Source organism: Rousettus aegyptiacus, unplaced genomic scaffold (assembly GCF_014176215.1).
Source record: "Rousettus aegyptiacus isolate mRouAeg1 unplaced genomic scaffold, mRouAeg1.p scaffold_m13_p_11, whole genome shotgun sequence".
Taxonomy (NCBI): domain Eukaryota; kingdom Metazoa; phylum Chordata; class Mammalia; order Chiroptera; family Pteropodidae; genus Rousettus; species Rousettus aegyptiacus.
This window is the reverse complement of record NW_023416286.1, coordinates 43,514,328-43,526,424: the sequence shown is the minus strand read 5'-3', so window position 1 is coordinate 43,526,424 and position 12,097 is coordinate 43,514,328. Positions and strand designations below refer to the sequence as shown.

At 30.0% G+C, this 12,097-nt stretch overlaps 1 protein-coding gene across 1 annotated transcript in view; it reads left to right on the top strand.

Moving 5' to 3' along the window:
- ADAM2 (ADAM metallopeptidase domain 2) overlaps positions 1–12,097 on the top strand; it is an 88,449-nt gene that overhangs the window by 60,989 nt on the left and 15,363 nt on the right. The window contains exon 16 of the mRNA XM_016127367.2: positions 9,294–9,477. Within this exon, the coding sequence (XP_015982853.2) occupies positions 9,294–9,477 (184 nt within the window). The remainder of the gene's footprint in view (positions 1–9,293; positions 9,478–12,097) is intronic.

Here is a 12,097-nt window from a genome sequence, read left to right as displayed (position 1 = left end):
AATCACTAGAATCCAATGCAATCTACCCATTAACCAAGCTCTGTATTAATGCTTTCCAGCCAAAGACAACCAGGAAACACATGTAGTTGAACAAGTTGGGCTTCTTACATCTTGCAATCAGTGAGACTTCACACTGTGTGGAAACTGTGGGACATCTTAGTCCCAGGGTATTAGAAACTCATTATAATACTTAGGCTTGTTAAGTGATTTCAGTAGGCTTTCAGGAAGTGAATTATTACTCTGAATTGGATGTTTTCAGGAAGTGAAGATAATTCTCTGACTCAATATCTTAATAAATCATATATAAAGAAAAAAGACTAGAATAAAGCCAAAGCTATAATTGATAATAAAACAACAGTCACTCATATTAGCTGGATGAAAGGGATGTTTGTTAATTTTGTTCCTTGGACAGTGTTTATGTCTTATCTCCCTATGTTCAGACATAATTTATGGCATAGGCTTGCTTTTTCTTGATCCATCACGGTCATAGAATGACTTTATCTAAAGTTGATGTTCTTGAAATTGCGTATGTTCAACAGGTAAGCATCATAGTCTAGCTTTGAGCACAAGTAAGCTTGTATCAACTCAAAGGCCTTGCTATTTACAGCAGACCTTCTAGGAAAGTCAGAGGATGTTTTCCTATTTTTTTCATTTCCCTCTTTTGGTCAAAGGAAGAAAAAGTCAGTTCATAGAAAATTGCTCCCCCCCAAAATGCTCCAAGATATCTAAATTTGCATTATTGCTAAGATTTTATGGAGTAGGAAGTTATTTAGAGAATAAGGTATATAGTTGGGTTGGGGTTAGATTCCCTTGCCCATTTTGATACAGGATAATTTGTTGAATCCTCCGATGTAGTAATGTCTGTATGATAACAAAATTCATTTTGTTAAAATACTACATATACCTTAAATGATGTATATAATGATAACTTCACAGTATATAATTTTTTACTTTCATTTATTAATGTGACTTTGCCTTTGAACTCTTAATTTTAAAATCACTCAATTAAAAGATAAATAGATGTTAAATTTATGCTTAGTAAATATTTAGTTCAGATAAATTGAAGTGATATATTTAAACAGAGCTTTTTTTCTTATTCTTTTATATAAAATAGTTCCTACCTAACATGTATGTAGTTCTAGATCCTTTGCTACATACAACTCGTTATCCATATGTCTTGCAAAAGAAAACTATTGAACTATTCTTTGGAATGCTAGTTACTTCTATGTGAAATGGGATTAATAATATTTTTCCTTTCTATTTCATACAATTTTTTACATAATTTAATTTTTATTATAAACACTTGAAAGCATTAATGTTTTATCCCTATAAGTTTTGTTTAAAGTCCAAGTATAAACATAACATACTAAAGATAGAGTACATAAAAATTCCTTTGAATCTTTTTTCTTGGATTTATTTATTTTTTTAATGTACATAAACTAACAATTGAATGTACTTTAAGTATATAACTTGAATAATATTTCCATTATGCAAGCATATTCTTTTTAATCGCTACCCCATACAACCTGTGTTCTTATGTCAATGATGATAGATGAATGTAGTCTGTCTAAAGCTTCCTATAAATGAACTCCTGCAGTATGCATTTTTTTGTATCACAATATACCAAGGGTAATTTTTGAGATTCAAATAGATTGTTCTTATATTATTTTTTTATTGCTAAATAATTCTAAATATCACTGAAAATTATATAACACAACACAATTAGTTTATCCATTTAGTTATTGATGGTCAATAATATGGTACTTTTTTTTTTTTGGCTTTTATGAATAAACCTCTTATATAAACTTTCAAGGTCAGGTCTTTATAGTGAGATACAGTTTCATTACGTTGGGTAGATACCTAAGAGTATAGTAGCTGAGTCAAATAAATTCATATGAATCTTTTCTAAGAAACTGACAAATTGTTTTCCAGAGCAGCTGTGTAATTTTATACTCACACTAGCAGAATCCAAGAGTCCTTCTTTCTCCACAATATGCAACTACTTGGTATTGTTAGTCTGTTTTATTTTATTTTATTTTATTATTTTATTTTTGTATTTTATTTTGTTTTAGCCATTCTACTTGTAACTTATTTTTGCTTTAATTTTAATTTATCTAATTAATAATTATTTTTAGTATTATTTTAAGTTTTCGTGTCAAGGTGTGTGTGTATCTTCTTATCCGATGAATCTGTTCTATTTCTTTTATTATATTTAGAATGGTTTAGTCTTCCTACCATTGAGTTATATCAAAAGTTACAAAAATAATATAAAGAGTATGCAGAGGGCCCATACACCCTTCAGCTGGTTTTCCCAAATGGTAACATCGTACATGACTTATATCAAATATTTCTTATATGTAGTACACTATCAAAACCAGGAAATTGGCACTGGTGAATTCATAGACCTTACTCCTTAGCTTTTATCAGTTCTACATGTATTTGTGGTGTGTGTGTGTGTGTGTGTGTGGTGAAATGCCATCTTAACAATATTGGGTCTTCGCTCGATAAATATAGATGTCTCAGTTTATTTCAACAGGCTTTAATTTTTCTCAGCGAGGTATATTAGTCTTCAGTGTTCAAATGTTGCTTTTATTTTATTAAATACATTTATAAACATTCTATTTTTGAACCTATTATGAATAGAATGCTTTTCTAAATTTCATTTTCATATTGTTCAATATTATTATAATAATAATGAAAATGTAAATAACATTTTATATTGATCTTTGATATTGTGTGGCTTTCCTAAACACTATTTTGTTGCTGTTTTTTGTCGTTGTCATTTTGTTTTAATTTTTGTTTTGGTATGTCACTTTCTTAGCATTTTCATGCCCAGGATCTTATCATCTGCAAACAAAGTCTTATTATTCTTTTCTAATTGGGATGCCTTTAACTTGTTTTTCTTACATGATTACAGTATTTACATATCCATTAAAACGTTAAAATATAAGTGGAGAAAGAAGAGAAACTTGCTAATTTCCAATTTTATGGGAAAAAAAAATCAGCCTTTCACCATTAAGTTTATTGTTACCTGTAGATTTTTTATTGATGTTCTTTATCTGATTGGAAAAGTTTCTCTGTATTCCTGCTTCAGAGAGTTTTCATCTTAAATTGTGGTTGTATTTTTTTCAAATGTTTTTCATCTATTGTTATGAGTTATGGTTTTTGTCTATTATTCTATTAATATAGTATATTACATTAATTAATTTTCAGATGTTAAACAAACCTTGGGTCATGTTTTCATTTACTCTGACAATGTCAGGCCTTTAATTGGTGTCTAGACCATTTCGATTAAAAGTGATTATTGATATAGTTGGACTCATATCTTCTATCTTAAAATAACAATATATGACACAGTAATAGTTTGCCCTCAAATAATAGTACAGTGCTTTATTTGTAATGAAGGTTTTTAGTACCCCAATTCTTCCATCTAGTCCTTTGTGACATAAAATGCTGTTATTCATTTTATTTATACATATTCTATAACCACTCAATATAGTCTTTGTATTATTGCTTTAAGTAGAGAGTTATATTTTAGCTCAATTAAAAATAAGAAAAATAAAAATAACATACTTGTATTTATTCATTTTCTGATGCTCATCCTTTATGTAGATTCAATTTCCAACCCATATCATTTTTGTTCTGCCTGAAGAAAATTGTTTAACATTTCTTATAAGACAGATCTGCTGGCAAAGAATTCTATCAGTTTTTCTGAGAAAATTTTTTTTCTAACTTTTAGAAGATAATTTCACTAGACACAAAATTCAGAGTTAGCATTTCTTTTTCTTTTAACACTTAAAAACTTCCCCTCACTCTCTTCTTAACTGCATGTTCTTCTTAGCTTTGAATAATGAAGTTTATTTAACCTAATATTTCTAAATTATTATTTAACATGTAGTCAACATAGAAATTATAAATGAGACATTTTACATCATTTTTTTTTTCATACTGGGTCTTTGAAATCTGGTGTTTATTTCATGCTTATTAGAATGTGTGTTCCGACTAGCCATATCTAAAATATTCTATAACCATACAGGCCTAGCAGCTAGTTTCAAAACTACTCAATAGCAAAAAAATGAATATATTGAATTCTATTATTTCTTCAGTCCCTGAAGAATGTCTACCTTAAGCCTCTGAGCTTTGCTCCAACCCTTCTCTCTTCAGCTTTGAGATCTTTGTGAGATTACTCCAGCTTCCAAAAGTCACAGTAGCTTCATTCATGTTTTTTGATGAAAAGTCTGCTATAATTCTTATCCTTTTTCCTCTAAAAAGTATGCCACTAGAAGCCCTAGTTTCCTTCAAGATTTTTCCATTGACTTCAGCTTTCTTTAGTTTGAATAAGATATTTTTGTGGGTAGTTTTTGCTTTGGTATTTATCCTGCTTGGTTTCTCTATCTTTTGCATGCGTGACTTCATGTATGTCAATAATTTCGGAGAGATACTGGCCATTATTTTTTTAAGTATTTATTCTGCCCCATTCTCTTTCTTCTACTGCTGCTGTCCTTATTAAGAGGATGTGATGCTTTATGATATTTTTCCATAGTTTTTTAATTTGGGGTTTTTTTTTAACCCAAATTACTTACTATAATTTTGTTTCACTTTGGGAAGCTTCTATTAAGTAGAAGCTTCTGCAGTTTTGATTGTGTTTTATTGGTAAGCCTTTGGAAGCTATTCTTCACCTCTGTTACTTTTTTGTTATTGTTGTTTTGCTATCATTTCATTTCAATTCTTATTATTGAATCTTATACTTTCCATATCTCTGCTAATATTTCCTCTCTTGTCTTCCATGTTGACATTTTTGCCTTCAGAACCTTTAAGATCTTAATTATAGTTATTTTAAATTTGATGTCTAGTAATCCCAGCATCAGGTTTATATTTGATTTTTTTCTGATGCTCTTTAGACTGTGTTTTTTCTTGCCTTTTCACATACTTGTATTTTATTATTTGTAGTTTTTATTTGAAATGTGGGCATCCTATATAGCATAGCATAATAGACACTGAGGTAAATAAGCCTTTATTGTGAGAATTTATGTTAACCCGTTTAGGAGATGCACTGTGTCTAACGTGTTTTGTAGCTATTAGGCACCAGAATCTTCATATTACTCTAATAGGGTAATTTCTTCCTTCACTCTTAGAAATGATCTTTCCTTCATTCTTCCCCTTAGAAGAAGTATATGTCTTTTAGCTCTTTCAGTTATAAGTCACATTTATTGTTCCTGTGTATTAGTACTGTGGTAGGGTGTGGGGAGGGGATTTTCTCTAGTTTTCATATAAGCCTCAGTCTTTGTGATGTGCCTATTTTTCGGAGATGTGGCTTTCAGAAGTGTTTCTGTTACTCCTCCAGGTACAGAGCTTTCCATACCATATTCCCATCCCCTAGTACCTGCAATAATTACAACATTCCCAACCTATTTTCTTAAACCTTTCTCGATTATTGCCTATGACTTAATTATTTTTTTTCTTAGGTGAGACAAGAAGAGTGGAGTTGGCTAGAGTAGATAAGAATTGTCTTTCTCCAGCTAGAGATAATATTCCGAAATTGCTCTCTGATTAAGTTCTTCCAAAGGGAGGTTAAGCATTTGTTAAGAAGAAGGGCCTGGGAAGGTTTAACAATAATTATTCTTCTCTTTCCCCTGCAAAATTTATATGGAGAGCTTTCACAGATAGGGTTTGTGATAGGGTTCCTGGAAAAAAGGCAGGTAAAAATATGATGGTGCCTTATGACTATCCTCCCTAGGCGCTTCTTATCTCATGTTTGTCTACTCTTGGTTGCCAGCAATTTCTCCAAATTGTTATTTAAATATTCCTAGTGGCTTATGTAGTTCAGTGGCAAATTGCAGGTGAACAATTTGTAGGTCCCGTACTTTCTGTTTCTGCATGTACTTAGCTTTCCAGATTCGTTCTCTGCAGCCTCTGTTCCCTGATAGGTCCAAAAAAAGTTATTGATATCAGTTTGTTCAGCATTTTCTTGTAATGACAGGACAAATGACTTGCAAATTTTTTATGTAGGAGCTCTTATGCAATTTATAACAGCTTTTTAAAGATATCAATTATTCTGCTGAAAAGTAATATATTTTAAAGGAATAGTTTATTTACTTTGTCATAAATTTATAAAATTACAAAAATCACTAGAATCTTTTAAATTTTCCTTTGTGCCATTTGGAATTAGTCCTTACTTCTGATCTCAGGACCTAGCAACCAGTGACCTTCTTGCCTACACGATTTGCTTTTTCTGGAAATTTTGTGTAAGAAAAATTATACAAGATAACATTTTTTGTCTGGTTTCTTTTACTTATCATAATGTGTTTGATGTTCATTTATTTTGTAGTATATATCAGTAGTTTAAAATTCATTCCTGAATAATAATATATGATATGAATATACGTTTTACTTAATCATTCATTTAATCATAATCAGTTGATTGGCATTTACAATGTCTCTCATTTGGAACTATTAAAAATAATGCTGCTGTGAGCATTCTTGTGTAGAATTCTGTTTGCTTTTTTGTTTTGTAAAGCTATGTATTTGTTTCTCTTGGAATATAACAAGTGATTAAGGTGCAAGTCTCTGTGTAGATATATACTTTTCATCTTACCTGGATGCATGCTTAGAAGTGGAATTGCTGGGTCATATGGCAAGTACATGCTTAACATTTTAAGAATCTGCCTAAATATTTTCCAGAGTGATTGTACCATTTTCCATTTCCATTACAATGTATGGGAAGTCCATCTTCTCTACATTCTCACCTACATTTAGCATTTTCACAACATTTTTTGCTTACATTTTTGTTCCACCATGCAAAAAGGCTATGTCATTTTGATTTTAATTTGCATTTACCTATTGACTTATGAAACGATCATTCTTTCACGTAATTATTAAGTATTTACATATCTTCTTTGTTGAAATGTCTTGACAAATCTGTAGCCCATTTTGAAATTGAGTTTTTTGTTATTATTGAACTGTAAAAGTAGTTTATGTATTCAGAACATATTTTTAATCATATATGTGAATTGTAAATATTTTCTCTTGGCTATTCTTTAGTTTCCTTTCATTGATGACATATTTTGAAAAATGAAATATTTTAATTTTGATGAAATCTAAATATTCATTTTTTTTTAAAGATCATGACTTTGATATAATACCTCAGAAGTCTTTGCCTCATTGCATAAAAGTCATGAAAGCAGAAATGTTTGTCTTGTTGTTGATTGAAGGGCGATAGCATTCAATCTTTCAACTTTAACCACAATATTACACATAAACCTCTATCAAATTGTGGAATTTTCTCTTTTTCCTAGTTAGATGAGTGTTTGTCATGGATTAGTACTGGATTTTATGAAATGCTTTTTCTGTGATTATGTGCTTTCCCTTTATATTCTATACATTAGAATCTTTTTTATATTAACTCAATCTTGCATTTTTAGTTACTTTTTCTTTAATCGTGGCATATAATTATTTTATGTAATTCTATGTTTGGTTTGCTAATATTTTGTCAAGGATTTGTGCATCTATGTTCATTATATTGTGATGTCTTTGCTTGGCTTGGATATCAGGATAATACTTGCCTCACAGAATGAGTTGCAAAGTATTGTATTCTTCACATTTTCTATAAAGTTTATATAGAATTAGTATTGTTTTTTTCTTTATACATTTCATAGAATTCACCACTGAAGCCATCTGGCTGTCATTGTGTGAGAGTGTGTGTGTGTGTGTGTGTGTGTGTGTGTGTGTGTGTGTGATGCCTGTTTGTGAATTGGGGAACACATTTGGATTTAGGCAAATTTAGCTTCCTCTAGTATTACTTCCCATCAGTCTTTCTTAAGTCTTCTCAGCATACACATGTAGTCTTTCAGTCACCTAGGAATGTGATATAAGGACAGTTTATCACCACCATTTGTGAAGCTATCATTTCCAGGATTGCACTTTTAATTTCTGGCTGGTCTATCACTAACCCCAACTGAGACCTCAACTTTGGGTTAACAGTGATGCTGGTTTTACATTCATTCCCTACCAAATTTACTAGTTTTACTCAGAGTGCTGCTGAGTGAGATATTTTTGTCCTCTGCATTAAATCAAGAACAACCCTTCTGGCATTAACTCTATTGGTTTTCAAGGTCAGCCCTTCCCTGGTAAAATGACAGCATCAGCTGCCTGGGAGAGAGCATGGGAGCAGACTCAGGCAAGACCACTACTTGATTTTTACTTGATTTTATAGCAGCTTTTCATAAATGCTTCTCAATTTGTTGTTAACTTTTGATCAGTTTACCTAGCCCTCAAATGGTTGTCTTGACAAATTTGTCCAGTTTTATACTTGTTTTGAGGGGTAGATGACTTACTATATCTTCTGTCTCACACAGGCCCCTTATTTAGATTTATCTACACAATTTTCTTTATATTGTATCTAATTTGTCACAAAATCTAACAACAACACATGATAAACACTCTCATCTAAAGAGAAATAGAAAGAAATATCCTCAATCAAATTAAAGCTATATGTATTCTGTATTTTTATAATCTGACATCTAGGATAAAATTCCTTCAACATAAAAAACTCAGTTTACATTTTCTTTAGTCAAGGACTGCTGGTGATAAATTTTCTTAATTATCATCTGAAAATGCCATATTTTGTTTTAAAAGATGTTGCCTCTGCATATAGAGTGGGAAGACAGTAGGCAGTTCATTTTGCCTTTGAATCTGTCATTCAATAATCTTCTGGTTTTCATTGTTTCTATTAGAAAGTCAATCTTCAGTTTTATTATTATTTTTGGTTATTAATGCATTTCTATTTTCAAATTACTTTCATTATTTTTTTCGTGTAGTTTATAGCACTATCATGATATATTTTAGTGGTTTTATTTTAATATTTATTGCTCATAATACTTCTTAAGTGTGGATCTCAAAGTCTTGTTAGTTTTAGACACATAATGCTGACAGTAAGTATTATGTTTGAAAAACTGAAAAAGAAACCAAATAAGTCTGATAATTAAATTGATTTTACTAATTTTTTTAGGATAGAATAAACTGGAAATTGCTTATGTCTAAGAATCAAAAAAAGAGTGAAGGAAATATTACCAAAAAAAAAAGTGATCAAGCTAACTAGGAAATAATTTATAATTATTAAAATGTTCAGTTATTATTTACAATGCAAGCAAGGCTCTCATTTTTTTGGTGTTTTATCATTAATTGCATACATTTTTAAAAATTCAATGCTTTATTTAAATCTTCTTGCTTTAGAAATGATATAATATTTATCTGTAATTTAAAATGATTGATTTTAATTTATTGGTAAATTATAGGGATCGGCTGTGTGGAAAATTAATATGTAGATATGAAAAAGACTATTTAATTGATATTCCAGATGCCACTATTATGTATTCTAACATAAATGGACAAATCTGCATCTCACTGGTGTATCCATCTAATTACACGGGTAGTTCAAATATCTGGATAAAAGATGGAACAGTTTGTGGTGAAAATAAGGTATGAGTCTTTTATTCTCAAATGATTTTCTAATATTTATAGTTTGTTTTTAAATGCATAACTTAAGTGCACATTTAATTTCAAAAATAAAAATGTTGAAAAATTTTTAAATAAGAAAAAGCTTAAGAAGAAAAATAATATAATTTGCATCCATGCATAGATAATATCATCATAAATAGTTTATTGGTTTATTTTCATAGAAATTATGTATACTCAGTGAATTAAGAATCATATTATTCATTTACTGTATCTTAATAAATTATATTACATGGAGTACTTCTAATGTCATCAATTATGATATAATTACTTCAAAATTGTTGTTAAAATAACCTGTCTATTTTAGTGATGAACATAATAAAGAATGCACAGAATAAAGAAAAAATTAATTGAAAGCACATATCTGAACTATAACTATGCTTTCTATGTTTATGAACCCTATATCAACTTTTTATTTATATAAACATATAGACAAATATAGATGCTTATCTAGCTATACTAACTATATATTTTTAAAAGAATATCTGATCCTATTATCTGATTTTGTTCTTTTATCATTCCATGGTACATATGGATATTTATTAACATTTTATGTCTTTCTGGATTTTTCCTCTATGAAATATATTTGCTGATGTACAGATACGTAAATACAGGGATGGTTCAACATACACAAATTGATTAATATGATACACCATATGAACAAAATAAAGGGTATAGAAGGAAAATACTTCAACATAAAGTGTATAGGCAACAAACTCTAAGCTAACATCATACTTAACAGTGAAAAACTAAAAATCTCCTCTCTAAGATCAGGAACAAGACAAGGCTGTGCTGTCCTCACTATTATTCAATATAATGTTGGAAGCCCTAGGTAGAGCAATCAGGCCAAAGAAAAAATAGAAGGCATCCAAATAGGAAATAAAAAAGTCAAATTGTCATTTTTTTGCAGATGACATGATTCTTTATGTGAAAAACCGTAAAGATTCCAATGCAAAACTATTAGAAACAATACACAAATACAGTAAAGTTTCTGTACAAAAATAATTTTTGCACAAAAATTCATAGCATTTCTATACATTAACAATGAATTTTCAGAAAAAGAAAAGAAGAAAAAATTTATTTTATAAGTGCAACAAAAAGAATAAAATACCTGGAAATAAATCTAATGAAGCATGTGAAGGACTTATACTCTGAAAACTATAAGACGTTACTAAAAGAGTCTATAGAATACACAAAGAAATGGAAATATATTTTGTGTTCATGAATTGGAAGAATCAACATAGTTAAAATGACCTTAATACCAAAAGCATTATATAGATATAATGCAATCCCCATCAAAATCCCAACAACATTTAAAAAAAAAAAAAAAAAAACAGGACAAAAAAAAATCATCAGATTTGTATGGAAGCACAAAAGATGCCAAATAATGAAAACATTCTGATAAAAAAGAACAAGGCTGGAGGCATCACTCTGCCACACTTCAAATTATACTACAAAGTGATAATATAATAATCAAAACAGCATGGTATTGGAATACAATCGAGAGTCCAGAAAAGAACTCCTCTATGCATGGGCAAATAATTATCATCAAAGGAGTCAAGAACATACAATGAAGAAAGTTCTTTAATAAATAATACTCGGAAAATTGGAAAGCTGCATGCAAAAGAATAAAACTAGACTACTATCTGTCACCATATACCAAAATTAACTCTAAATGAATCAGAGACTTAAATATAAGACACAAAGCAATAAATTCTATAGAAGAAAACATAGGTACTGAATGCATGGACCTGGATTTAGAGAGGATTTTATTAATATGACCTCAAAGGCAAGGGAATTAAATTAAAAAGTAAGTGAATGAGACTATATAAAACTAGAAAGATGCTGCACAGCAAAAGAAAATAGCAGCAAGACAAAGAGCCAACCATCTGAATGCAAGAAGATGTCTGCAAACAATGCCTTCAATAAGGGCCTAAATCCAAAATATATTAATAACTTATACAACTCAACAATTTTTAAAAAATCCAATTAAAAATGGACAGAGGACCTGAATAGATGCTTCTCCAAGGAAGACATACAAATGGCCAACAGACATATAAAAAGATGCTCAATTTCACTAGCTATTAGGGAAATGCAAATCAAAACCAAAATGAGATACCACCTCACGCCTATTAGAATGGCTATCATCATCAAGGCAAGTAATAAAAAGTGAGAATGTAAATTGGTATATCCACTGTGGAAAATTGTATTGAGGTTCCTCAAAAATTTAGGAAGAGTAACTATACTACCCAGCAATCCCTCTTCTGGATATTTACCCAAAAAAGTTTTAAATATTTACCCACAAGATATATGCACCCCAATATTCATAACGGCATTATTCATAGTGATCAAGACATGGAAACAACTGAAGTGTCCTTCAATAGATAATTGGATAAAGAAAATTTATACATATATACAATTACTCAGTCATAAGAAAAGATAAAGTATTGACATTTGCAACAATATGGGTGAATCTTGAGATTATCATGTAAGCAAAATAAGTCAGACAGAAACAGTTGAAAACCATATGATTTCACTTATAAGTGAAATACAAAACTGGAAGCAACAAAGAAACATGACAAAC